Genomic DNA, 28,000 nt, shown 5'->3' with positions numbered 1-28,000 from the left:
GTATAATCAATTCTGACTTTTTCTGCTAGATGTCATAGCAATCGGGAAAACTGTCAGTTTTTTTGTTTACAAAATATCCAGAAATCTCAGTTATTGTTTTTCTATTAAAAATGAGTGAAAATGAATCCTTTTGCATTCCCTGTGCAGACACGGATGATTGGGAACCTACTCCGGAGGAGCTGGAAGCAGCATATGTGCAATTAGAGAAGGGAGCAGTGTTGGAATTGGAATGGAAGTGTCCCGGGCGGCGGAAGCTCCCATCACCGACTCTTGCAGAAGATAATCCTCCGATTTCCGATCAATCGGATAAGGAAGCGTAAGGAAAACTACAACCAACAGCCCAGCAGATTATTAATTTGCGAATTTTCTTCTTGGCAGCAGTGGAAATACTCAATTCAACAAAGAATTTGATTTCATGGATGAGACTCCATTGACCACAACCCAGATGCGTGTAAGAACACCAAATGCAACTCCTAAGAAGAAAAAGACTACAAATTTTGCCGGTGTACTCGATACGATGAAGAAACACGGAAGATTTCTGCCGACACCCGGCAAGAAGGAGCCCACGTCAGAGAATTAGCCTAATCTTTCGCAATTTCCGCTCTATCGTACAATCTCATCGGACCCAATTGGCCCAGGGTATCATATTGATAATTTTGGGTACAAGTGAATTTTGCAACAATCATCACTCTTTCGCAACGCACCTCCTGAGCTGGAACAATTATTTTTCGAGCACTGAGATAAGATATTGAGTCAACGAGCAAACCCACAAAACATTCCCGTCGCAGTCACTGTGAACTCGACACTCGACCGAGTCACTAGAGACCTCAACTGATCCCGCTGTTCACTACCCCGGCTAACGTCTCCAAGATCACCCAATTCTTAGGTAAGTTCTAACTTCTAAGTTAAAATGTTTACCTAAATCTTAGTTCAAGGTATTTCGCGGTCATGTTATTTCATTTCAAAAATATATTAAGATTATTTGCACTGAGATAAAAATAATTTACAAATCCCTGATAAAAAAAAATCAGTTTTCTTGAAATTGTAAAGTATTTCCTAGAACAATTTTCTTTGACTAAATAATTCGGTAATTTTTGTATACTTTTTTTTATTGTAATTGGGATTGGTTAAAATTTCGTCCTTAATACCCTTTTATTGCTTAAACTTTCATGCCGGCTTCAGACTGGAGGCTTAGCCCAGTTCCTCAAAAACTCAAAAATATAAATTACAGGCAATTTTACTGATTTTTCAAAATTTAATGGTTCATTTGCCCTTAATATCCAATCCTACACTGAGAAAAAAAGAGGGTGCGATTAACTTTTTTTCCTCATAATTTTAACACTTTTTAGGTGTAAAAATATATCAACATTTTTTAATGTTAATTTTACACCTTTTTAAGGGTAAAATTAACATGAAGAAGGGTAACTTTAACCCCCAATACACCTAAAAAGGGTAATATTTACACCGATTTCGGATCAATACTGCAGCGTAAAATTAACATTTCCGGAATGTTATTTTAACTTTTTCGGATTTCTCTCAGTGTAATCAAAAATTTTCTAAAAAAAAATGCCTAATAAGGAATTAGAGGAGTTAAGCCGAATGGCTAAGCCTTAAGTCTGAAGCCTGTATAAGACCGTCTTCAGACTAGAGGTTTAGCCATAGTTTTCGAGGGTATCAAAATCCTAAACAGCAACCAATTTAATTTTTTCTTCTAATTCATATAGATTACTTTCTCTTAATACTCCATTTATAAGTCAAAAATTTCGACTAATAAGAAATTAGAGAAGTTAAGCCTTATGGGTAAGCCTCAGGTCTGAAGCCCGTATTTTTACAGTCGATTTTTACATTTGGGTATTATTATACTTCCTCCCATTGTAGACTAATTTTTCCAAGATATCGTCGTAAATCAAAAGATTTCTATACGTTACGCTATTTGTCAGGATTCGGACGAATCCGACCAAGAATCCGACTGTCATCAAATCTAGTGGTCAAACCGGTCAAACTGGTCAAACTGTTTTAGATAACAACATATGGTCGTCAGAGGAGCCTCCCCATAAGCCGACCCAAAGGCCATTAACAGGACCTATATTTATCTGTCTTCCTCTAAAACATTATATTTTTAGGATTTCTCGAAAAAAATGCCATCCAGAATTTTACATTTTTGAGTTAAATATTGTTTTAGACGAACACATCGTCTATTACAAAAAAAAACTTGAGAAATATTTGGGATTAGGGTTTTTTAAAGGCGAGAAAACTTTAGAGAGCGTATTTCTCAATTGATTATTGGAAACTTGGTGTCGTTAAAAGATATTGGAATCTTTAAAATGTTTTCTTTAATAAGATTCGAATAAGTTTTGAACGGATAATTAATTTTTGACTGATATACAAATTGCGAACCGGTAAATACAGTGGCGGATATATGAGGTAGCAAAGAGGGCAATGCTGGCAGGCCCCTATCCCATGGGGTGCCCTGAGTTCTCTTAAATGTTTTGTATATTTTTTTCTATTCATTAGAACTTTAATTTCGTTAATTAATGAACTTTCATTAATTGCTAATTAAGGGTGTAGCCAAAGGAGGGCAAGGAGTACCCGATATTAAAAAAAAAAAATTTTAAAGTATAAAACCAAAAATATTTCAAAAACATAAAGATTTAGCACACCTTAAGGACATTTTCATCCAAGGCGCTTTTACTGTTTTGAAAATGTTTTTTATTTGATATCATTAGCTTTCCAAAAAGCCCAAAATCATTTAATTTAAATTAAAAATCGGTAAAATATAAAAATTGATGAAAGATATTAAAACGAATATTCAAAATAGGCTTGTGAGAGAACTTTGGAGAATTTTTTTTTGATAAAAACTTCTCAAATAAATAGCTACAATGTCGTAAGAGATTTAAGGAAATATCTATCTACAGGTTTCTTCATCAGACCCCAAAATAATTAAAATGGGGTTATAATTGTTTTTTTTTTTTTGGAAAGAATTTTCAAAAAGTTTTTGAGACTCTAAAAGAGAATTTGCGTTCTATTTTTTAATCAATTTCCCACAATTTTCTTCAAGAAAAAATATTCTTGATGGATTTAGGGAAATGTGTCCATGGTTTGCACGGTCCCAAGCTTCATAATGACTAATTTTTTTTCTATGTTTTTCAATAAATGTTGCTCATCACACCTGTATTTTGAAAACTAGGGGAAGTGTTCTGTTTTTAAAATATATTTTGGAGTGACATTTATTCAGAAACATAGAAAAAATTAGTTGTTATGGAGCAAAGCATGGGCACTTTCCCCTCGGTAGCTCTCAGCTTACAAAATCCATAGAAAGATTGAATTTAAACTAAATTTTTAATTCTAAAACCATAAAAGAACTTTTTTCTTTATCGGAATTTCCACTCACGTAAAGCCCATTTTAGAAGTATTTTAGATGTTTTATAGAATTTTTTGTGAAAGTATTCTTGTCTTTGCAAATAATTTGAAAAAATAAAAGAACAAATGTGGAATTGAATTTATGGTAAATTTTTAGCAGAAAACTTGTTGAAGTTGAAAAAAATAACTCAACATGCTTTTGATCACTTTTTCTTAAGGGGTTATGTTTAAATTGAACTTATATTACAGCTCGAACTCTACGGAGAGAGCAGTATATATAATCGCTCGATTTTTTCACCCCCCCCCCCCCAAATTTCCACCTTCCACCCCCGGAGACCACTTTTCTCAACAAATCTTCACGTTTCAGACGATTTCTGAGAAAAGTCGACACACTGTTTATCCGTCCGACCGTCCCCAGCTGTCTCAGACCAAACAGTTAGAGATAAAGACTTGGGACCTTCGGAGGACCCCCCATAAGTCAATCCAAGAATCGTTAACATGCCCCACATTTTCCCCCTACCCCTCCAAAACTATGTTTTTTAGTGATTGCTCGAAAACGGGTCGTGCGATTTTCTTCATTTTTTTTAGATAAGTTAAGAGATCACACAGACGGACATTTCGTCCTTAGACGAAAATCCCGTTGAAGCATTCCTAATACCGGTTTTTCAAGGTTAAAGGTTAAAAAGACACTAGAGAGCGCAATTATCAAGCGAATGGGATCATGTTTGGGGTAGTTGGAAAGGTCTTAGAATTTCCGACAAAACTGAACCGGTTTCAATCGGTCTTGAATCGGTATTGGACCGGTTCATAACCGATGACTAATTTTTCTGCGAAAATTAATTCTATTACTTTTAAAACTGTTTGGGGGATTTTTTTTGAGTGATTTATGAATCAGTTCAAATCGGTTGAGAACCGGTAAACGGTAAATGATGCGAAAGTACTTATGCGGTATAGCATCTAATTTTCTAAAATATGTTCATTTAAAAATCTTAAAATTTCAGCCGTTAGACCTGATTTTCGGAGACCTTTTTTGAAAAAAAAATACTTCTCTGTGGATAAAATTTCTCAGAGTACTTATATTCATCTGAAGTCAAAAAACTAAATATTTCCTGTTAGTTGATGAGTTAATCTCGTACTTAAACGGTACGTTAAAAAAACATATTACAACATAAAATTAAACATATTTATCACATGAATATTAATCAGCTTTTAAAAGTAGTTTATTGAACATTCAAGTTAATAGATGTGTAAGTATATCAGAATAAATATTTCATATTATTTATCCCGAAAAGACATTTTTTTAATATTCGGGCTTGCATGCACTAAATAAAACTGCACTGATACAACCTCATTTATTAAAATAATATTTCACTGGATTTTTTTCCCTGAAAAGAAATGTATACAATGTTATGTCAATCCCTGTTTAGATTAGACCTACACATTAATAAAGCTATTGGCGTTATTCATGTGGAAAATTTTCCAAAACATTATAAAATGCTCTACATTCCACTAGGGGAGATTGGAGTAGTTTCAGGAAACTAAACTTTTTTTTAAACAGTTTTATGGTAAAAGTCTGTATTCAATTTAACCAAGTCTACCAAATTTTTCTTAGTATTGACATTTTGAAAAGTTATACAGCACATTTCTATTTTTTATCTAAAATGTCATTGTTTTCAAAAGTCATGCATTCGTGAACTGCCTCACCTTCCTTTATATCAAAATCAAACATTTTTATCACTTCAATTTAGGTTCAATAAAGGCATCAATTTTTTATCTTCTTCCATGTTTACGTTTTCGTTTTATTACTTGAACTCAACAGGGAAAGCAATATAATCCCTTGATCTAAAATTATGTGTAGGTATATTTCACCTCCTCACCCATTAGTGCTAGCGGAACATTTCATAGAGAATCTGACCTTCCCGCAAGCAAGTCAAGCTAACTCGATACAATTACGAACACCTTTTAAGACAGTTCCTAGTAACGTAAAGAGGATTTGAAATTGGGTTCCTTGTCTCTTGTATCATAGGATGAATGCTGTATTACTCGACCCATTGAGTTCCTTTCCCATCACCCTTGGAGGGAATATTTTGGTAAAATATTTGAAATATGAAGTTTCGCATTTTGCATAATTAGGTTCATTGGATAGGGCTTTGGATCTCTGACAAGTCTGAATCTACTCCAACCGATAACTAATTTTTATCACATTTAAATTGTATTATTCAATAACAGCCTGTAAACAATATTATGAGCTGTTTTGGACAATCTTTAAGTGCCTACGGCTTAAGCCAGGTGATGACGTAGTAGGTGTTCATGGAAATGTAGTTTAATTATTATTTCAATTAATTATTCAAATATTAGCTTCAGATATGAGGTTTAGTTATACATATGGCTCAACGTTTATAATTTCGAAATAGTCAAGTTTGTTGGAGTAATTATAACTAAGAATGGTTAAATGAAAACAATTAATACTTTAGTAAAATTCAGTGTTTTTTTTCTAATTTAGAAATTATACACATTTGTGATCGAGGTTCAACTTTAAGTATGAAGACCGTATAAACCGCCTCTCAGATAAACCTCAGATAAATACAAGCCTAAACCCTTTAACGACGAGATAGTTTTCGCGGACCGAAAATCAGCAATAAAAATGAAACGGATAAACAAAATCAGTAAAAGGTCTTACATCTAACCTTAGAAAATCCAACAGAGACTGATTCGGTGTATTTTTTTCTTCTATGAGCGATAGGGACAAAAATAGCCTAAAAATTTAAGTAATTTTTCTGAGAATACCAATGAATGATAATTTTCACTTTAATGAAAAATATTATGTTTGAGTATTGTAGTTTTTTTTTCCAAAACGGATTTGCTTAAAAAATTGGAAGTATAAAAAATAATTAAAATTAATTTTCATTGTGAGAATTTAAAAATTCGTAATTTTTTGAGCTTAAAAATTTACTATAATAGAAAATAGCTGGAGATTTGCAAAAAATATCCTAGATTCCTTCAACGTTCTATTTTGCAAAACCGTACAAACATTCTTTATGGGACACCGGTGTTGCAATCGTCCTTAAAGGGTTAAATGCCTTAATTGATTTATACATCTATGCAAATCGATTGACCAAAAGGGTGGACAAAGCGTCCAATGCTTTGCGAAATGCTTGAACTCGTGACTTAAAAGTACTTTTGCATTATATAATGTTTAACAATTCATAGCCGTTTTAGCCGATTCATATAAATCATTCAAAAGAGCGCCCATAATGACATAGGAGTAATAAAATTCATCGGGTCATAATCGGTTCATTGCCGATTCATAACCGATTGGAATTGTCTCAAGTTTGTCAGGAATTCCAAGATTTTTCTAACGAGCTCAAACATGATACCCTTCAGTTGAGAAATACTCTAGAGGTTTTTGAAACTTTTTACCTTGAAAAAAAAAAACCATTATTAGTAATAATGTGATGGGATTTTCGTATAAGGACGAAATTCAGTGAACACCACATACTAACTGATTTCAATTTAACAGAAAACATATGTATTCTAACATAGTGAATTCTGATAACCTTATAACGCCACTTGTGAGGAAGTGTCATTTCTATTCTAGTATAGTATATTCTAGTATATTCTATTCTAGTATTATTCTAGTACATGGTAATTTTATGATAAAGTTCGTATATTAACCGTGTAATCATTTTCCAACAAAATAATTTTCTGTTCGTGATTTTAAGCTTATTGACTGACTAAAAGTTGTCTTGTTTTTTCTCTCTTATCTTAAGTTTTTTTGATCAAGCCTATTGATCGCATATAAGGAATTTTGAGCCATCATTTATGTGTAAGTGAATAATATGATGGCACAAAACAAAAAAATATGAACTTGAATTACAAAATAAACGTATAGGATGGAAGATATTTTTAGTATAACATAATGAAGAAACTTTTTCGAAATATTCAAACTTTTTAATTAACTTACTTGTTTAAAAAAAATGTACATGATAAACGATCATAATAATTACCCTTCTAAAGAAAACGAGTAAATTTATTTTAAGTTAAATTTCTAATTTAAAAGATTAGTATGTCAAACGAAAATTTGAGCAAAAACAAAAATAAGCAACAGAAAATTAAAATTGGTAAGCAAAAAACGGTTAAAACTTCTTTCTTTTTACAAATTTAAGATTTAAGTGCTGAATGATTAAAGTTATTGACTTGGAGATTTTGGACGACCCCAATAAGTCATCTTGAAGATTATTAATACGACCCCAATTTCAACTGCACCCCTCCCCTTCAACATAACAAAACAAAAAAAAACAGTAATGACTTGTTTTCTTTCTAATCACAAAAATACGATTTTTGGTGGTAAAGGAGACGGGTGGGGAGAAAATGAGTGTCATATTAATAATCCTAATGCCCTAGACACACTTACGACTTAAGCCGAGAGACGATTTAGTGGAAAATTATGGAAATGTAGTTTAATCATTATTTAGAATATAATTACGTTAAGCCGTCTCTCGACTAATCCTCAGGTCTGTCGAGGCCCTAAGGTTGACTTATTAGGGGGTCATCTAAAGATCCCGAGTCGATATCTCTAACCATTTAGCGCCCATATTACAGAACATGAAGAAAATGAGAAAAATTGGTTTTATTGCTCTTTTTGTAAAGCTTAGAGCAATAATTATGGCATAACAATGAGAGCTATCAATCTCTTCTTAAACAAACATAAAATAATACACCTTTATATCAAAATTTCACATTTTAATTGACTTTTTTCGGACTCCAATAGAGTCAACAAATACAATGCAGTCAACAGGCCTGGACATAATTAGTTGACTCTATCGAGGTCTCACTGTATTTGGTTAGTGCTTTTTGTTCGAGAAATGCTGACCGGTCAACATATTTTGGCTGATTAATGCATCAAAAATATGCTGAAAACACTGTGTTTTTCAGCTAACTGTTCTTGCTGGGAATGTTCGCCTGAACTATCTCAAAAGCATATCTGAAAATGAAAAAAAACACACAACGTGCTTTCAAGTAGGGGAAAGTACTCTCCCTTCGAACGTTCTTGCCTTCGAATAATGTGAATTTTCTTTTACTTTTCCTAGCAGACTTACATATTTCTATTAAATATTAGTTAGCTTATTATCAATTATTATTAATTATGTAATAATTAAGTAAAATCTCGTAGGAAAAATTAAAGAAAATTTGTATTATTCGAAGGCATGAACGTTCGGAGGGAGAGTACTTTCCCCTAATCTTAAAAAAACATGGTTTTAGAGAGGAAGAGGAGGAATGTGGGAAATTGAGGGACATGTTAATGGTCCCACTGTCGACTTATGGGAGGGCCCCACGAAGTTCCCAAGTGTCTATCTCTAACCGTTTGTGCTCTAAGTGTGGTAACAGACGGACAAACAGCGTGACATTATTTATCAAAAATCGTCTTAAACACGAAAATGTGTTAAGAAAAGTGGTCCCTGGTAAATGGAAGCTGGATTTTGGGGGGGTGGGGCGGGGGGGGGGTGAAGAAATCGAGGGATTATACTGCTCTCTCTTTTTAAATTTTTCTCTAACTCAAGCATTACCAAAATTCAAATAGAGAACATAAAATTGATTGACAAACACCGGCAAGGTAAATTTAAAACTTTATGGATCGTTGAATAAAGTGCAGATTCTCGAGTTTTTCTTAGAAACATTTTACAGGCCTCATTGATGATTTTTTATTGGAATCTCGAACATGTAAAGCAATCCATAGCTTATCTCTGGTTTTCACTGGCACACAAAATGCCCCGTTTGTTTACATCAGAAAATTCTCTACTTTATAGAAAAATATATAATATGGGATGAGGTAAATTTTGCTCATATGTCTTGTGGTTTAGTGTAAACATTTTGAACGGGAGGAGATTTAAAATTGTTGTGCCTCGTTGTTCATATACGTGATGCCTCTGTCCAACAGTCTGAGCAAAATTAACAAAGCGCGTCTCTAATGGGGAAAGAGTTTTTTGGTAGAGGCGCGTCTCGACGCATGAAGACTGTTGATTTCTGAGTAATAGTTGTTCGCGAGGCTCACGAGTGTTTCGGCATGATGTGTAAATGTTCCTGAGAGAATTTCCCGCTAAAAGTCTGTGGGAGGAAGTCCAGGGAGAAGCACGGCGAGAGATCGATTATCTCGAGGGTGATTGAAAAGTTGGGTGAATGTGTATTGGGAGGGGATTTTGAGAAGATTTATCGTACTGTCAGCCAATTAATCTTCTTCTGAAAATTATTTCAGACTTGTGTTCGCGTGAAAATTTTCCAACATTGAAAGTGCAAGAGGTGTGAGACGTAAGAAGAAGAAGAAAAGGTTGGAATATAATTTTTTTTTCGTATTTGAGTGAAAAATGACGACCCATGGAACTAATTCGGCAGAAACTGTACCAATGGCAACAATTCCATCAACTTCTGCAGCAGCTGAATCACCTCCAAATCCTCAAATTCGCGTTGGAATGAGGACATGTAAGTTACAATTTTTCATAATTATTTCTTTTTCAATGGTGAAAAAAATTTCTATTATCGGTTCCCAAAATAATTCCGTCAGATAGGAATCATGTTCGAATTTTTACGATTGTACTGCTGATATGAGTCCGTGGGTGAGATAAAAAGAATAATTTTAAATTTATCTTGTGTTTGCACAAGGTTATCATTGTTTTCACTCTTGAGTAGTTCACGGTATCGTCTAGCTAGGGGACAGAAGAGTGTGCAGGAGGGAAGCATGATAGGAAATATTTGTGTCATAATACAGTGATGAATAACACTTGAAGTACCTTTTTTTCCAAAGTGTTGTGAGAAAATAATAAAAACGATTAATTAATTGGCAATGAAAGTAAATAATAATTCCCAATGATTCTACGTGACTTAATATCTTCTAGGCGCCCCTCAAGTGATTTCATATTAAATCTCCCCAATTAAAAGTTAATCTATTCAGAGGGGAATTCGTACTGGTAATTCCCCGTCCGCAAATAAGTTTAGTACAATTGCCGGAAATTGTGCAGCACACATAAAAATACTACATATAATGTTAGGGAGTGTGGAAAATGGAGGGAAATAAATTGCTGTATTTGACCTAAATTCGTCATCTGGGGATCACGCGTGCTGTTATAGAACTTTTAATTGATCACTAATGCTCCCTCTCGCAGACACAACAATGAAATCCGAGCTAAAAGACTGGCGCTCCAGTGAAATGGGAAAGAGAGTTTTTTGTGGTCATTGGGCATTTTCACGAAGTAATTTTTAGACTCAATGAATTATTGCCTAATAAACAATGGTTTTTTATGTGAATATAGTCATTGATCTGGATGTATTTTACGAAGTGGGGTCGAAAGACAGGATTTCTTTATACTTATCTTGCTGATTCTTTTTACTGAAGGAATCATTCTCACTTGAATATTTAGGTTTCCTGCTTCATTTTGATCCTCGATAAGAAGAAATATTTGCAAAGGATATTCACTACACACAAGAAAACCTTATTACAACTGCAAGTTGCATTTTATACTTTAATTTTATGTTTAAATATAATGCATTTTATGATGATAAAATTATTGATTTAAGACAAAAATTTCGAATTGAGTAAAGTTTGAGCACACCCTTTATAGCCTATAAGTGTTGTGCGGATGAATTATAGCCCTTAAGGTAAAACATTAATTTTGTCGCCACTAAATGAAAAACATCTTAGAAACACTTAAGGGGTTACATTGGGTCACGAAGAGTGAAAAAAATCAACGTATTCTCTATTTTTTTCTCAAATTTATATTGCAGCTCTTATGGCATCTACACACCAAACAAGAATATGTCAATATTTGATAGTTTTTCTTACACAAGCGTAGGGAATTTACTTCAAAATGGACATAAATTTTTCAAGTGTGTAGAGGCAATTAAGCATATAAATGCGCAATATTTATGCTATATTTTCTGAAATTTTTATTATTATTATTTTTTTTTAATTCAGCCATTGGTACCTGATTCTTAAAAACATTTTTAAGAAACTTGTACTTTGCGGTAGTCACGATTACTCAGAGTAAAATCATCAGAAATCAGAAAACCAAATATTTTCTGTTTGAAAATTAATTAAACTTATTCTTAGACGAAGGATTTTGGGAAAAACATAAAGTTTAATATTTAGAAGAATTTTAAACAAGAAATACTATTTTCGGCATTTTTACATCACGTTTCGTCTTGTAAAATAAATTATGATCAAGGTAAAAAAAAATCTCCTCTTGAAGTACGAGTTAAACTCATCTTCTAACAGGAAATATTTGGTTTTTTGAGTTTAGATTAATCTATCCTCCTGAGCCTCCTGAGTAATCGTGACTACCACAAAGTAAGTTTTTTCAGAAAAGGTTTCTGAGGATCAGTGGCTGAATTTTTGAATTTTTTTAATGAAAATTTCAGAATATATTGCTCAAATAGATTAGATTTTATTAGATGGAAAAGAAATATTTAAAAATATTTACTTCGTGACGCATGTAAATACTTAACTGATTAAGGACCACGTCCGATATCAAGGTGTCTATTGGATGCAGAAATTCTCACTCCCGAAATCCAAAAATCCAAAATAAAAACAATACAATACAAATACTCAGCAAACTACATGCAGAAATAATTAATTGTGTTTTTTATGATTTTTTTAATGATTGAGGGATAAATTATGGTGTAAACGGAAGTGAGGGAAATAGTATTGTAGGATTGTAATATTGTCCTATAAATAAGGTGTCCCAAAAATAACGCAAGATTTAGATTTAGCGGCATTTCTGAAATAAAGGTTCGCAACGAATGATAAAAATACTACGTGACAGTTTATAGATTAGAGTTTTTAAAAAATCCATCACTAAATACCAGACCAACGCGTTTTTGTTCTTAAAAAAATATTTAAAAAATAATTAAATAATTTGGTTCGAGAATTGGTCAGAAAATTGATTTAACTTCGTCAACTATGAAGAGTCTAATTGAAAAATTCACAGAACTGAATCAATTGGGGAGGCTAAATACACTTGTCATCCAAGAACAAGCCCTTCAAATGATTAATAATATTGAAGCAGTGTATTATCTGAAAATAAAGCTGATCAAGCGTTACTGCTACTGGCGTTCAATATCGCGACATGATAACCGAGTTTATGAAGCCTAAATTGGAGGATTTGTTCATTAATTAATTAATTAATTATGAATTCATTAATATTGAGGACATGTGGCTTTAGCAGGATAGTGTGACATGTCATATAGCCTATGAAATAATGCAATTCCTGCATAAGACATTTCCTGATTGTAATTTTCTCTATTGGTGATTAGAATTGGTCCCTTAGATCATGTAATTTTAGACCTTTACACTTTTTTATTCGCTTATTTGAAATCACAAGCCTAAGTCAATAGGCCTACATTCACCTCTGTGCAAAAAAGAAGTTTTAACACTGCATCATTGAAATTTAGGCACATTTGTCCAAAAATGTCAGGGAAACATTCGACGAAAGGACTCATATGCCAGCAGAGCTATGGAGGTTAATTACTCGATGCGATATTTAATTCATAAACACCCTATCTTATGTACTTTATTTTTCAGTTTATCAAAAAAATTTAATTGAAAAAAATGTGTTTTTTATTTAATTTAAATCTTGCGTAATTTATGGGACACCCTATATATAGATAAATTAAGCGGTTACGTAGACCACGACGAAAACTAAAACAAATAATTTATATTTTTCATATTCTTTTGTAATAGAATATTTATTGAATTTAAACTCTAAAAAAGTATAATAAAAAGAAAAAAAAATTTAACGTATATTTTCTAAATTTTTCAATAATTTCTTTTCAAAATGGATTAATTAAGATTTGATTTTCAAAGACCTGTGTTAAAAAAAACTAAATTTGCGTTGGATAAGATTACTCAGAATATATTCATCTGAAGTCAAAAAAACAAATATTACCTGTAAGGAAGCATTTATAAGTTTAATTGATCATTTTAGAAAACAAAACGTATAGCGTAAAATATGACGAAAATGGTAATTTTTTGTGTAAAATGCTCCCAAAAATACTAGTTCCATTTTCTAAATAATTCTTTGATCATAATTTTAAGTAAACCTAATTTGAGTAGTCTTGTCCACAGGAAAGTAAGTTTTCTTTTTCAAAAAAGGTCTTCGAAGATAAGATCATATCGGCAAAATTTTTAAAAAAAATTATATGAAAATGTTAGGAAATATAGTTAAATTTCAATGTAGTACTTTTATATGCTTAAGAGCTTGAATTAATTTTTCTTTTATTAATTGAAAAAATATAATATATATATATTATAATAGTCAAAATATGTTATTTATTAATAATCGCGACTCACTTAACCCCTTAAGGATAAAATTAAAGAACGAGTTTAATATTTTTTTTTTAATAGTTTCTTTTGATATTCTCGATATTCTGATGACTTTTATAATATTTATTTTACGGATGCTGTTCCAAAAATTAAAAAATATCCATCTCGTTGTTTTCAAAGGACTAGTTTTTTTTTATAAATTTAGTATGGGGAAGTTGGGTACATTTGAAAGTGGGGCACCTTTGAAATTGGGATTTTTCACCTATTTTTAAATTAAACTGAGCTTTATCGTTATATAATTTAGATCCACAAACAGATTGAGAAGCTACATTATAATATAGCTCAGTTCCACTTAACTCTTTCGTCTCTTTTGGGACTCTGAGTACCCAAAGCAGCATATGAATGTTCTGTGAAAAACAATGTTTTTTAATTATTTAGAACTGATAAAAATCCTATTCTTGTGGATGATTACAAACTATAGGGGGAAGTGGGGCACCTTTGAAAGTGGGGTACCTTTGAAATTGGGATTTTTCACATATTTTTAAATAAAGTTAAGCCTTATCGTGATATAATTTAGCTGCACAAACAGATTGAGAAGCTAAATTACGTTAAGACATGGCTCTGTTTTACTTAAAAATAGATGAAAAATCCCCATTTCAAAGGTGCCCCACTTTCAAAAGTGCCCCACTTCCCCCTAAGGATGTCCAAATGTAAGATATTTTTTGTAGGACCTCAATTAATTCCTGAGCTTAGATATTTTTGATTAAAAAATGGTGAACTTGGCTTGCAGCATATGCTGCGGTCCGGAAAGAGTTAAACACAGGAGAAAAATCTAAATTTTAAAAGTGTCCCCCTTTCGAAGGTGCCCCACTTCTCCCTATTTATCAAAACGCTCTTCAGAGCTAAGATTATATCATAATGGTTTAATTTCTCTGATTTTTTATCAAATAATATTTATAGTAAAATTTTGACTTAAATTCAATATTAAAGGCAAATGACCCGATTTTTAAAAACCATAAAGATTTCTTGTTATTTGGAATTTCGTTTCGAGACATTCGGGAATTAGCCTAAAACTCCGGTCTGAAGCCTATGCATAAGCCATGTGTCGGAATATTTTCGAAATTTTCATGTAATGTGAGAAAGGTTGGTAAATATAATTCATCAATATATCACTATATCATCACTAGATCAATATATTTATCACTGAAGAATTCTCACTAATATCATAAATCGAAAATAACGTGATAAAAATCATTATTTGCTAATGAAATGATATTTAAATTAAATGACGAAATTGTTAAAAAAAAAAAAAAAAAACTTCAGTCATTTTTAATGATGGGAATGATGATATGAAAATATTCATGTAAATAAAATCCGCTAAATTAATCATTTGGTGTGATGAATTTTCCTCAACAGTCAGCTGAAAATACTGAGTAGTGTGCTTTAGAGTAAGTTTTCCATGTGTGATTAATGTGGAAAATGTGTAATTCATTGAGTGAGTGTGAAAGAACAGGAAAGAAAAAACGCCCAATTCTTTCAGCATCTAACACTGGGTTATTTACTGTTTCGACGCGAAAATTTACTACAGCTGTGAAAATTTATTGGATGTTTAGAGAATGAACCCACGATTGAGCATCAGATTGAATTTTCTTGTGGTTTAGTCATCCCAAAATTCTCATCAATGTCTTCACAATGTAATTTTTGGTATATTTTCGTGGGATACTGACAATTAAGTTTGATTGCACGTCGTAAATGAAGCAGATTATAGAAAGAAGAACAAGAGAGGAGGATAAAAAAAATATAACGAAATTTCCATTTTGTAGCATTTTAATGTACTATTAAGTGTCTGAATACTGTGTATTTTTCTCTCACACATTTTCCCTCTCATTTAAATGAGCTCTTCAATGAGTCGCTTTTAAAGAGAGTGCCAAATAGTCAATTGATTATTAGGCACTGTAGTTGGGAAAAAATAAAGAAATTTGTGATTGATATAAAGCTATTTTAGCTCATATGAGTTAAGATTCATTTGTGCTTAATGTTTGTTATTTGGACTTTATTTAAAGTAATTTGCATGCTCCCATAAAAATTTTCTATGTTCCCCGCCGGCTTATCGCTGGTCACCTACATCGTAAGTATAACATCGGATGAGCTCTACATGAAATTAAATCATTGTTAGATGAGATTGAGAAGCCAATAAAAACCTGCCCACGATTAATATCAGATCCAATGGGGGAAGTTTGCTATCTAAAACAATTGCATGAGCTGTGACTATGAGAGAATCACAAATAAAATGCAGTGAATTGTGTTTAGACAAAAAAATGTTGACTATATTTTATAAACAAGCACAAGAGGTGCTAAAATTAGCCATTTAGGCAGGATGGAGATATTTACAAAACAATAGAATCCCACAAGCGGAATTTTCTTGAGTGCGCGAGAAATGTTGTGTTGAATTATTTTGATGACGAAAAAGGCTTCACTTCCTTCTATTGCTAGAGTTCGCACTTCATAGATAATGCGTTTTTAAGGGTATTTTAAGCAATATTTAAAACAAGTATGTTAAGAGGCGATTATTACAATGATTACAATAATAATAAATAACTTGATATCAGATAAATGCACAGTCTTTTAAAAAAATTACTAGGTGTTAGCGGTGTTAAGGTTTAGCATACAGATATTGATATGAATTCATGGCTTAATTTCTGTAAAAGAATTCAAAGGATACAATAAGAAAAAAACTAAAAAGTTAAAACAACTCTATGGCAGAGTTGAATTAACTCTAAGAATATCGATGTAATTGTTACTCTTTTTCGTAGTAAAATTTTATCTCAACTGAAGTATATGCTTAAGTGTTTTCGTTTTAAGAATATACTTCAGTTAAGAAGATTTTCGTGTGACATAGTTCATGTGGAGCATCAACTAGAAATAACGCCTAACAGTGTTTCATGAAGACATGTGCGTGCATCTTACGCGATATTTTGCTCGGAAAATAGGGAACTTGAGATCAAGAAAATATTAATAAAGAAAATTATAAACTAAAAAAAAGATAAAATTGCAAAACATAATCATTATAGGATTTGAAAGAGTAATTTTAACTCAAAAAGGATTTTTTAAACTCTTAAAACGAGTTATTTTCAGTCTTAAAAAGAGTTATTTATACTCTTTTGTCATGTAAATTTTAGGAAGAAAAAGTTAAAACAACTCTTCCGAATAATACACCTAAATAGAAGTAAAATCAACTCTAAAATATAGTTAATCGAAAATCACAACGAAAAAGAGTTAATTTAACATCGATTCGAGTAAGTTGTACTCAATTATTTTTCTGAGTGTACAAAATATCCTTACTTGTATCAACACTGTACATTGTTTCAGCAACTTCTAGCCGCATATTGTGGCTTCATGCGAAAAATATTTATCTTTTGATATAAAAAAAAATGGTTTTCCGTCATAATCCTGGACTAGGTAAAAATTTTTTAGGTACTCTTCCGGTACTTGTTGTTAGGGAGTTATGTGGGTCATGCAGACTAAGAAAAACAGCACACTTCCTTCACTGAGAAAAAAAACGGGGGTGCGATTAACTTTTTTTCCTCATAACTTTAACACTTTTTATGTGTAAAAATATATCAACATTTTTTATTGTTAATTTTACACCTTTTTAAGGGTAAAATGAACATGAAAAAGGGTAATTTTAACCCCTAATACACCTAAAAAGTATAATATTTACACCGATTTCGGATCAATACTGCAGGGTAAAATTAACATTTCCGGAATGTTATTTTAACTTTTTCGGATTTCTCTCAGTGTTGACACCTTTGTTTTCAACATAATACACATAATAATAATTGAACATAATAAAAAAAACATTTAATTGGAGCTTTTAAGCATATAAAATAAGTACAACATTTTAACTATATTTTCTGAAATTTTTATTTCAAAATTTTAAAAATTTTAAAGATTTTTGGAGGCGATTTAAAGAAAATACTTTTCAATTACAAAATACAGATTTCGCAGAGTTTGTTCACCTGACGTCAAAAAACTAACTATTTCCTTTTAAGCGAATGAGTTAAACTCGTACTTGAATGAACGGTAGATTTTTAACTGCTCGAACTCCAAGAGAGGGCAGTTTTCATTTTTACATTCATAACAACTTATTTTACGTGGTGTAAAATACGCCGAAAATCCAAATTTCATTTTAAAAATGTACCGCTCAAGTATAAGTTTAACTCATCAGTTAACAGGAAATATTTAGTTTTTTGACGTCAGATGAATACAAATACTCCGCTAAACCTTGTCTATTTAAAACTATATTTTTTCAAAAAAAAAGGTCTCCGAAAATCAGGTCCCAACGGCTGCATGCATTTTTAAGATTTTTCAAAGACAATTTCAGAAAATATAATTTTAATATTGTACTTTTATATTCTTATGAATTTGAATAAAAAAAAGTTTTATGTTTGCAAAAAAAAAATATTTTGTTTTCCTGTCTTTTTGACCCACGTGCTAAAATTTGTACTAAAATGTAATCAGTGTAAAAGATTGTCTCTTTAAAATTTGGCAGCAGACACTTTGCTGGTATACGAGATGATTTATAAATATATTTATATTTATTCATCGACTAATACTACTTCAGGTGCACAACAATTTACAAATAAAAACCGGGTTTTGCGTCCATCACTGTCTTAGTATTAAAAAACCAAACTCTAGAGTAAAACGGTGAAAAGTTTAAAAAAGAATTAGAATTTTTAAAATTTCTACCTATGGGTAATCTTAACAAACTTTTTTCTTTAAAATACTAAATCAATATATCGTTATGGTTTAGGACCGGTCCAAAAATATCTTAAATCTTAATTATCATGTCTTAAAAAGATCATAAAATGAAAGCTTTAACGGCATTTTTTTTAATTTCTTTAATTTTCTTTTAATTTGCAAGTAATGAGTTGGAATATTTTGAGCGTTACCAGATAAGTTTTTCAGTTATTACTGGTTAATATATTTTTATATGAAATCTTTTTTTCTTGTTTTTAACGCTAAATCTAAATGCGAAATTATTGTAACGTGTACTCTGTACGCTTAATGTGTTGCTCCTGGCATATACAACCTGCAAAAGAGCTTTTTCACCGTTTTGCTCTGGAGGTTGGTCACCAAGGCTAAGACGACAGTAGACGCTTGTTACTTCTCTTCTGCTTCCTATACTACCACACTACGCTTTTAAGAGATTTGTGTCTCAAAAGTCAAATGAAATAAATAAAAAAATATATATTTTATAAAGATAGTTTTTCTTCACGGCTAAAAAGAAGTGAAAGTGTCTCGGACTAATAGAAAATGAAGTGTTGTACGAGATTATTGATTTTAACCATGGCTAAATTCCTGATTAACCAGACAAACGACAAACGAAATAGACAGTATAACCAGTTGTAACCGGTTACCTTCAAGAATTTGGCCTCTGATTTATGTATATTATTTCGAATTAAAAGTATATGCAAATTTAGAAAGTTTTTACAATGATCTTGAGTAATTTCTGAGCTCAGATATTTTTAATAAAAAAAAATCGTGAAATTGACTCGCTTCGAAAAGAGTTTGAATGACAATATTTGAATGAAAGTTCAATTAAAGTGTTAAAAACTTGAAACTATGACCTCTTTTATTTTGGAAGATAGAATTTTAAAATATTCGATTTTGTGGATTTAGTCTTTTCTATGTTAAAAAGATCTTAAGGTATCTCCTTAAAGGGCTTGTCAATCGGTTAAACGACTAAATTGATCTTCTTTCAAAGATCTTAATACGGGCTTCAGACCTAAAACTTAGCCATATGGCTTAACTGCTCTAATTTCTTGTCAATCACGATTTTTTGCAAAAAATTAACTTATGATTGGATTATTAAAGATAAGTAACCTATAGGGTTCTCAAAGTGTAATCCAATTTTTCGCTCTTTAGGAATTTGTCAGCTTCGGAAACTGGGCTAAACCTCTAGTCTGAAGACTAGCTTTATGCCCTAGACACACTTATGACTTTAACCGAGAGACGACTTAGTGAAAAATGATGGAAATGTAGTTTAACCATTATTTCTAATAAAATTACGCTAAGCCGACTCTAAGCTAATCCTCAGGCCTGTCAAGGCTAAGAGACTTCTGAGTGTTTCATTTATTAAATTCATAAAATTAGATATAGAAAAATATAATATTTAGTGATGAATCACTGAGAGAAATCCGAAAAAGCTAAAATAACATTTCGAGAATGTTAATTGTACCTTGCAGTATTGATCGAAAATCGGTGTAAATATTACACTTTTTAGGTGTATTAGGGGTTAAAGGTACCCTTTTTCATGTTAATTTTACCCTTAATAAGGTGTAAAATTAACATGAAAAATGTTGATATATTTTTACACTTAAAAAGTGTTAAATTTCTGAGGAAAAAATGTTAATCGCACTCTCTTTTTTCTCTCCGTAATCTGAAACTATCTTGCTTCCAGATTTTACAAGTCTTAATTAATGCAAACAAAACGTTACTGAAATTTAATTGTCCTGCTCAGATTCTCACAATTTCAGTATCAGAGAGCCTTTTGTTTTCTGTCGCTTCCTCGATGAAGAATTTAATTAAATTTTGTTACGTTTACATAGAAAATTGATTTTCTACAAATCAATTAACTTTAATGAACCAACTGATCAATTCAATTCTGTTAAATGTAAATTGGCAAATTTTCATCTATTCAAAAGGTGTTTTTTTTTGTTCTTTGGCTTGGGGTGGAATAGAACGAACTCTCTTTCTGCTGTGGGTCAGTGATTGTCTGTGGTTCATCCTCTAAATGTGTGTATTCCAAACTGTGGTAAACATCAAACGGATAAATTTATGAGATATATACGTTGAATGCGCTGTTCTCAAAATGCGAGGAAGCATCTACCCAAAAATCTGCACTACATTTCATTCTTCAGCATCCTCTCTCATCTGACTGAAGACACCCGCAGTCAGTTGATGTCTCGTGGTGTGGTGAAGTGTGTGGCCAAATGGTGATGAATTCCCTGTGAAAGCTGGCGGAATCAAAGAGGAAACACCTAATGGAAATTGGGTGCAAGAGAACAGACTCTGGCGGTGTTGAATGCTACGTGGATTTTTGTAATAGTCACAGTTGATTGTCACCCAACAATATCCTTATTTACTTGCAATTTCATATTTTTATAGATTTTTTTTAATTTCTTTATTTTTACAATCTCAATTTATTTATTTTTTCTCTGTTTCAGCCGAAGGAGACAATGCAGGATGTGTGGAAGTTCTTGCAACAATTCTCTCAATATGCCTCATGGTCATTACGTTACCCTTCTCCCTCTTCTTCGTCTTCAAAGTTGTGGCTGAGGTAATTATTAATTTATTTACTCAAAAGCAACAAAAAAAATATTTCGATAATTTTTCAATCTGTATTATTCCAATAATCTTGTTTATGTTTCTCGATCAAATTCCGTGAAAATTCATCAATTCAGCAGATGAAGCAAAATCATAGAATGAAAATATAATTGAGGAATATTAAACAACCATTCGGTCATGCATGTACAAAATTTATATTTCTTGTAGTAAATTTAGATATATAGAATTTTCGTGGAAAGAAAATAGAGTAATGATAGTTTATGCGGTTTATGCTCTGTGCGAATGAATTATTTCCCAATTAATTTTCCAAGTATAACATCAGTCATGGAAATGCTTCACATATTTATACCCAAAACAAAATGTTTTATTTCTTGTGAAAAGTCTCATTCACTTGGTAAATGCTTGTGTCTTTCAGAAAATAATCCTACTTTATGGTTCTTTTAGTGTTTTGGTGAATGTTTTGTGAAATGCGAAGATGAATTAAGTTTACTTGCTTGTTTACTATTGCTTAATATGAACTGAAACATCGAAGACAGAGGTAGTGAAAATAGAACAAAGCATTATCGGTCGAATTTTTTTTACTATCAGTCAGATTTTGTGGTGATTGGACTTAAGGGATTAGACCAAAATAAACAACTTTTCTGGGCCAATATTTTGACGGAAAGATATAGGGATTATCAGTTTTGAATGAAAAAGTAATTTTTAAGTATTTATAAGAAATTTGAAGAATTCAAAATATTATAGAATAAAGTTTTTTTGATTGGTAATAATCTGAAAAATATATTAAATAAAGCCTGCTTATTCGAAAAATAAAGGCATAGGGTAAGTGTACCAAATTTCGGTATAGTTCCATGCAAGCGCCAAAGTTTTTTTTGCAAAGTTTTTGCAAAGCGCCTAAATTTTAAATGTAATGTTTTCCTCATATTATTCACTCTTTATTTAACGGGACGTCATCCATTGGATGGTTTTCCGTATAATCGTATAATACAAAAAAGTCGTTACAATATTTGATTCAAATTTGTAGAATTGATAAACTTAACTAATTTTTAATTTCATTTTCATCATTTGATAAAGCTATTTTAGGATTTGGATTGATTAAATTTAAAGTTCTTTCTCTATCATTTTTCGCACAATTAAATTGTAATATTTTTAATACAAGTTAAATTTTTTTGTGAGGGGAAAGTGGGGCAGCTTTGAAATTGGGATTTTTCTTTTTATTTTAAAATGGAACTGAACCATATCGTAATGTAATTTATTTTCTCAATCTGTTTGTGCAGGTAAATTATATAATAATAAAGTTCAATTTTTGCTTGGCCTTCCAGAAATGTTCCAAAGTTTTTTCACATCATCTCCATCGTCGAAGCGACATTTTTTGTTTTTTTTTGCGTTGTATAATCTGTATAGTATGCAAAAACTAAAAATTCATGCGAATTTGAAGAACAAATAGGTGGCCGAAATTGCAAGCTGTCCGAAATTTGGTACAGTTACTCTATGCACAATTATTTTTGTAAACGATGACAACAGTTCGTGTTGGACCGTGTACATGTCAATGTCCAATGTGAAAGTCCCAGTGCCCATTGTAAGAGGATTCCCACCAAACAATTTCCCCCCAATAATTTCCATACCTGAAGAAGGAGGAAACAAGCCTCCGAAACGTTGTAAGGAAAATAAAGGAGAGAAAAGCAGGAAGGTCAATCCGTGTCTTTGTCATCGTTTACAATCCAAAGTGACCGAATTTTCCCAATCAATTATTTTTGTTTTGCAAAATAGCGTAAGGTAAACGATTACAATCGGTTTAGCTCACTCTTGTAAGAAAAATATATTTAAAAAAGAATTTTATTGGATAAATGGGAAAAACGATAAATAAGTTTTTCATAACAAACCGGATTCGTCTAAACGTTTATATCGTTAAAATTAATTAAAAGTTTCGTAAGTTTAAAATCTATTAAATGACATCCTTATAGCAAATCTCACCTACTATAATACTAATCGAATTTGATTTTCTCCGATCGAACTTAAACTTTGCTAAAATATCACCCGCAACTCTCCGATGATTACGAATATAATAGGGAACTAAAAATTTTCCTGATTGCCCTTCTGGGTAACTGGTTGGCCGTACGTTCTGCCAAGCTTAAAAATGCTCAAACAAAGAACAGTATCGACTCACGATTTTTGATAAAAAGTGAATATATTTACTGAATGCGGCTAAATCACTTTGAAAAGAAAATCATAATCAGTACTATGTGGGATCAACTCTCAGATATCGGTGCTGACAAGCAGCGATACCTTCAAGCACCTGAGTAAAACATATCTCTTAACATTAAATAGGTTAAATATCTACATCGGCATTTAAAGGCTGAATCATATTTTTCGAAAATATTAAAGCGTAAAATTTCTTTAAGCGTTTCAAATAAAATGCAACATGTTTTTCGAACTAGGGCTGTAGCCCAGTTCACAAAGGTTCTCAATTTTTAAACAACATAAAATTTCAGGGATTTTTCAACATCTTTTGAATCAATTGTCCTTATTAATCTATCCTAAATGAAAATCTATCCAAATATTTTGCTTGATAAGACATTCGAACAGTAAAAGCCATACAATAACCAAACTGAAATAAAAATGTTAAGATCCTTTTAGATAATTTTAAAGCTGGTCGGGAAGACGTTTTTTAACGGTGTATGCAGAAGATTAGGGGAAAGTGGGGCACCACCAAACACGGGGTACCACCAAACACTTTTTTTTTATTCCTAAACTACTTGGACTATCTCGACCATTTCTTTAGTGGACAAGCATCACTATAGTGCCTATAAATTTCTAACGGTCTTATCCTCAGATATCCAATATCCGGTTAAAAAATCCCAGTGTTTGGTGGTACCCCGTGTTTGGTGGTGCCCCAGTTTCCCCTACGAGACAAAACTGAAATAGATGAAACATAATTGGCGTTAAACATTAATTCAGAATTGAAAGTCTTTACATTTTACACAACTAAACACTTAATTTAAATCTTTGAGTTTTCTCTTTATCTCAGAATTGGGAGATTGATTTATTGTTCAAAAAGCTGCTAGAATGTATTAATTGTGTGCCTGAATGTATTAATGTGGGACAGGTTAGTTCTTTTACTGCTCAAAGACAAAGAGAAAACAGTTATATAAATCAATTTTTCAACTTGTGACAGAGCTAGAAGCCAAAGGGTAAGAGATTTTGACTTCCGGTCTTCGACGACACCCCCCCCCATAAGATCAACATTATCTAGAACAGTCTTTTTCGTTTTTTCCCACCCCATCCAAAAACATGTTCATTTGGTTTATTTCGAAAACGGCTTTTAGAATTTTCTTCATTTTCGGATATATTTTGGGGGTAATCAAAGTGAAAATATTTCGTCGATTTCGTCCTTAGACATGTTCGAAATATATTTCGATATAGAAATTTCGAAGGTCAATTTAACCACTTTTGAGCGCCTATTTTTCGACCGATTTGCTTAAATTTAGTTTTTTTTTTAATCTTGAAATTTCCGGCTGTATCGGACTTGATCGGTAATGAATCGATAATGTACCCGTAAATGTTACACCTTTACTCGGATTTATTTTTTGTTATACCTCCGCATGCTTGTTAATCATTCTAAAATATTCAAAATGTGCTTTTCTTAAGCAATATTTTATTTCGGAATAAGGGGGTCCGTGGTGCAATTCGTAAGAGCGTTCGGCTCTTGGGTGGTGTGGCCCCCGGCTCGATTGTCACAGTTGTGAGTTCGAATCCCGCCTGGTGCAAATGATTGAAGCGTCTGAATGGACATATTTCTCATACACATTGTAATCTGAATAAAAATTTGTAAACTGAAAAATGTAGAAAATGGCAAAAAGCCCGCTACCGTCGTTGCGGGTGACTGCACTTTTTTTCGCTATTTTTTAACTTTACCCTCTATAAGGGGATATTTAAAGTGAAACGAGTGGGGTGAATGGGTAAAATTATTTGTATTCAATTGTTAATGAATGGATTTTGTGCCACTAGCATTAATTTTATAAAATTTTACTATGTTAAAAAAAATCAAGAAAAAATGCTTGCATTTGGGATAAGGTGCGGGTGACCTTGCACTTTTTAATAAATACCAAAAAATCAACAATTTCTGATAATAAACGACAATGAAGATCTTCTGTTCTAAGGGTAATATTCATGAGGTCTACAAGATGACGTGGTCGCCATCTTGATTTGACATTTCTGTCCGCCATTTTGAGTAACTGTCAAAACCTAAAACTTGTCCTATTGGGCTGAAATTTTAGTATATTGTAACTGATATCAAGACCTTTTCAGAATGTATTTATGTTCTACTCTACATGAAGCCTCTGCCTAGATATAGAGGCTGAAAATTTAAAATTTTGTAATACTATTTTGTCATTTTGGTGGTCTTTATTTTTTAATCTTCATTATTTGAAACCTAAGCGAAATGCCTCAGTAACTATTAAAATTGGTTGAGACTTTTATTTTATATATTTATTTACTCTAACATAATTAAAAATTGAGTGCATTTATTACAATTACAAAAACAGTTTTTCAGATTCTCAAATAATACGCTGTTATAAACAAAAACATTACTTTTATTTTTGTTTGCTTGTTAGATCTCATCGCCTAACGATAGCGCTGTCATTTTTGTGATGGTTTTGATAAAAGACACTCCCTGTAGTTCTGTATTCATGAAAATGTGAAAATTTTGAAGTTGGAGCCCTTATATCCAGACAATCGCTTGATCTAGGTCGGATTTTATATATGTTCTGAAAAAGCCTTGACATTAACTAGAACATACTAAAATTTCAGCTCAATTGGACGAGATTTTTGTTTTGACAGTTATTCAAAATGGCGGACAGAAACGTTAAATCAAGATGGCGACCATACCATCTTGTAGATCTCGGTAATTTTATCTTAAATTCTCAAAAAATTGGATAATTTTTAGCCAAATACTTCTATAATAAAGCTTTAGAAAGACCATTATATGCAATTTTATAACATAAATCATGCGTTCTTAGGAAAAAAATAGGGAAAAAATATTTTAATAAATATAGTCAACAAAATCGAAGTGGATTATTCTAGCCAGATAAATTTAGATTCGATTTGGGCAATTTACTACTCTGAAATCGATTTTGGAATTGCACCTTCAGATAACTTTTTCACGGAGGCATTTTTTGACAAAATACCTATATTATCATTTCATTGACTATTACTGTAACTACAAGAATCCTTTTGGGGATCATTGTATCTTATTTGGTACACAACATATACCTATATACTTTGACATGGTAGACCGGATCGGAGAATACCATCAATAAGTGCTAGAATTTATGAAAGTCTTACGGACAGCAGAGTGCAAAGTCACCCGCGACGATGGTACATCATAATAAATAATAAAAATAATATTTCGGAATATTTTTTTTTAATTTATGAATCAATTTAATCGGTAGTAAACCGGTATGGATATAGACCACCACTAAGCTAGAAAATATTTAACTAGCCGCTTAGAAAAGCTTGGAGTTTGAACCGAAAGCTTTGTAAGCATCTCCTTTTTCTGAGCCATGCAATATAAGGAGTTAAAATTCAAATTAACTTTCCTACCTGACCTTAATTAAGATGACTCAAATAAGGCACTAAGCCTTAATTGACAACCAAGATTACCTTTCTATCAAATTTTTGAATTTTATTTAGAAAAATATAATTAATTTTGCAAAGAAAAATTGCTAGAAAGAAATGGGGCTCCTTTGAATTGGAGTACTTTTGAAAGAGGACTTTTTCGTCTATTTTTAAATGGAAAATGGCCTTGTAATAATGCAGTTTAGCTTCACAATTTGTTTGAAAAGCAAAACTATTATGATAAGTCATAGTTTCATTTATAAATAGGGAAAATACCTTATTTCCAAAGTGCCCCAATTCAAAGGTTCCCCACTTCCCCCTATCGAAATTTTGAATATTTGAAGAATAGGAAATGCATTTCTCAAATGGATTTTTTTTTTAATTATTTAGTATGAACGAGCTGTGATCTTCCGGATGGGTCGCTTGCGTTCTGGCGGAGCTCGTGGTCCGGGAGTCTTCTTCGTTCTGCCCTGCATCGATGAATACTGCAAAGTAGACTTGCGAACAGTGTCCTTTGACGTTCCTCCTCAGGAAGTACTTACAAAGGATTCTGTAACCGTTTCTGTGGACGCTGTAGTGTACTACCGAATCAGTGATCCTCTCAAAGCTGTCATCCAAGTGGCCAATTACAGTCACTCCACGCGACTCCTAGCTGCTACGACACTACGCAATGTTTTGGGCACGAGAAATCTTTCTGAGTTGCTGACGGAACGCGAAGCCATCTCACACACCATGCAAGTATCTTTGGACGAAGCCACGGATCCATGGGGCGTAAAGGTGGAACGTGTGGAGATCAAGGATGTGTCTCTGCCAATGCAACTGCAGAGAGCGATGGCAGCTGAAGCAGAAGCATCACGTGAAGCTCGAGCTAAGGTTATTGCTGCTGAGGGAGAAATGAAGGCCTCAAGAGCTCTCAAGGAGGCCTCTGATATCATGTCTGAGAGTCCAGCTGCTCTGCAATTGCGCTACCTTCAGACACTCAATACCATCAGCTCGGAGAAGAACTCTACAATTGTCTTCCCACTGCCACTGGAAGTGCTCAATTTCTTCCAGGCCAAAACTAATCAAATAATGGAGACAAGATAGTGCCATTCCTCATTCAAGAGGCCATATATTTTTACACAAAAAAAAACATCAAGTGCAAAAAGAAAACAGTTCCAGTGGAAATGCATTTGTTTTTGGTACTTAACTATTTGGTGGCTGAATATTTTTAATTTTCTTAAATTCTGTTCCAAGGTAAGTTGGTCTCTCTTCTTCTGATATTCCGTATGAGTAACCATTTGATAATGAATTTTAAAATGATAGAACAATAAAAAAAGAATTAAATAAATCATGAAATCATGGATACTCAGAAGAAAAATC

General features: G+C 32.2%; 2 protein-coding genes across 3 annotated transcripts; both read left to right on the top strand.

Annotated features, from left to right (window-relative positions):
• The first annotated feature begins 3 nt into the window (after positions 1-3).
• LOC129805587 (uncharacterized) lies at positions 4-9,793 on the top strand. The gene is made up of 3 exons (XM_055853620.1): positions 4-316; positions 379-886; positions 9,614-9,793. Exons 1-2 carry the CDS (start codon positions 111-113, stop codon positions 578-580), a joined length of 408 nt encoding a protein of 135 aa, XP_055709595.1. The 5' UTR covers positions 4-110; the 3' UTR covers positions 581-886; positions 9,614-9,793.
• Positions 9,720-27,998, top strand: LOC129805439 (band 7 protein AGAP004871-like). Of its 2 annotated transcripts, none has more exons than XM_055853339.1 (3): positions 9,720-9,837; positions 20,902-21,014; positions 27,029-27,998. In XM_055853339.1, exons 1-3 carry the CDS (start codon positions 9,723-9,725, stop codon positions 27,722-27,724), a joined length of 924 nt encoding a protein of 307 aa, XP_055709314.1. In that variant the 5' UTR covers positions 9,720-9,722; the 3' UTR covers positions 27,725-27,998. The 2 variants fall into 2 exon arrangements, with proteins under 2 accessions (XP_055709314.1, XP_055709323.1); XM_055853348.1 differs by lacking the exon at positions 9,720-9,837 and adding an exon at positions 20,417-20,776.
• The last annotated feature ends 2 nt before the right edge of the window (positions 27,999-28,000 follow it).

This window comes from Phlebotomus papatasi, chromosome 1, assembly GCF_024763615.1.
Source record: "Phlebotomus papatasi isolate M1 chromosome 1, Ppap_2.1, whole genome shotgun sequence".
Lineage (NCBI taxonomy): Eukaryota > Metazoa > Arthropoda > Insecta > Diptera > Psychodidae > Phlebotomus > Phlebotomus papatasi.
The sequence above is the reverse complement of the archived record's forward strand: the minus strand, read 5'-3'. Positions and strand labels throughout refer to the sequence as shown.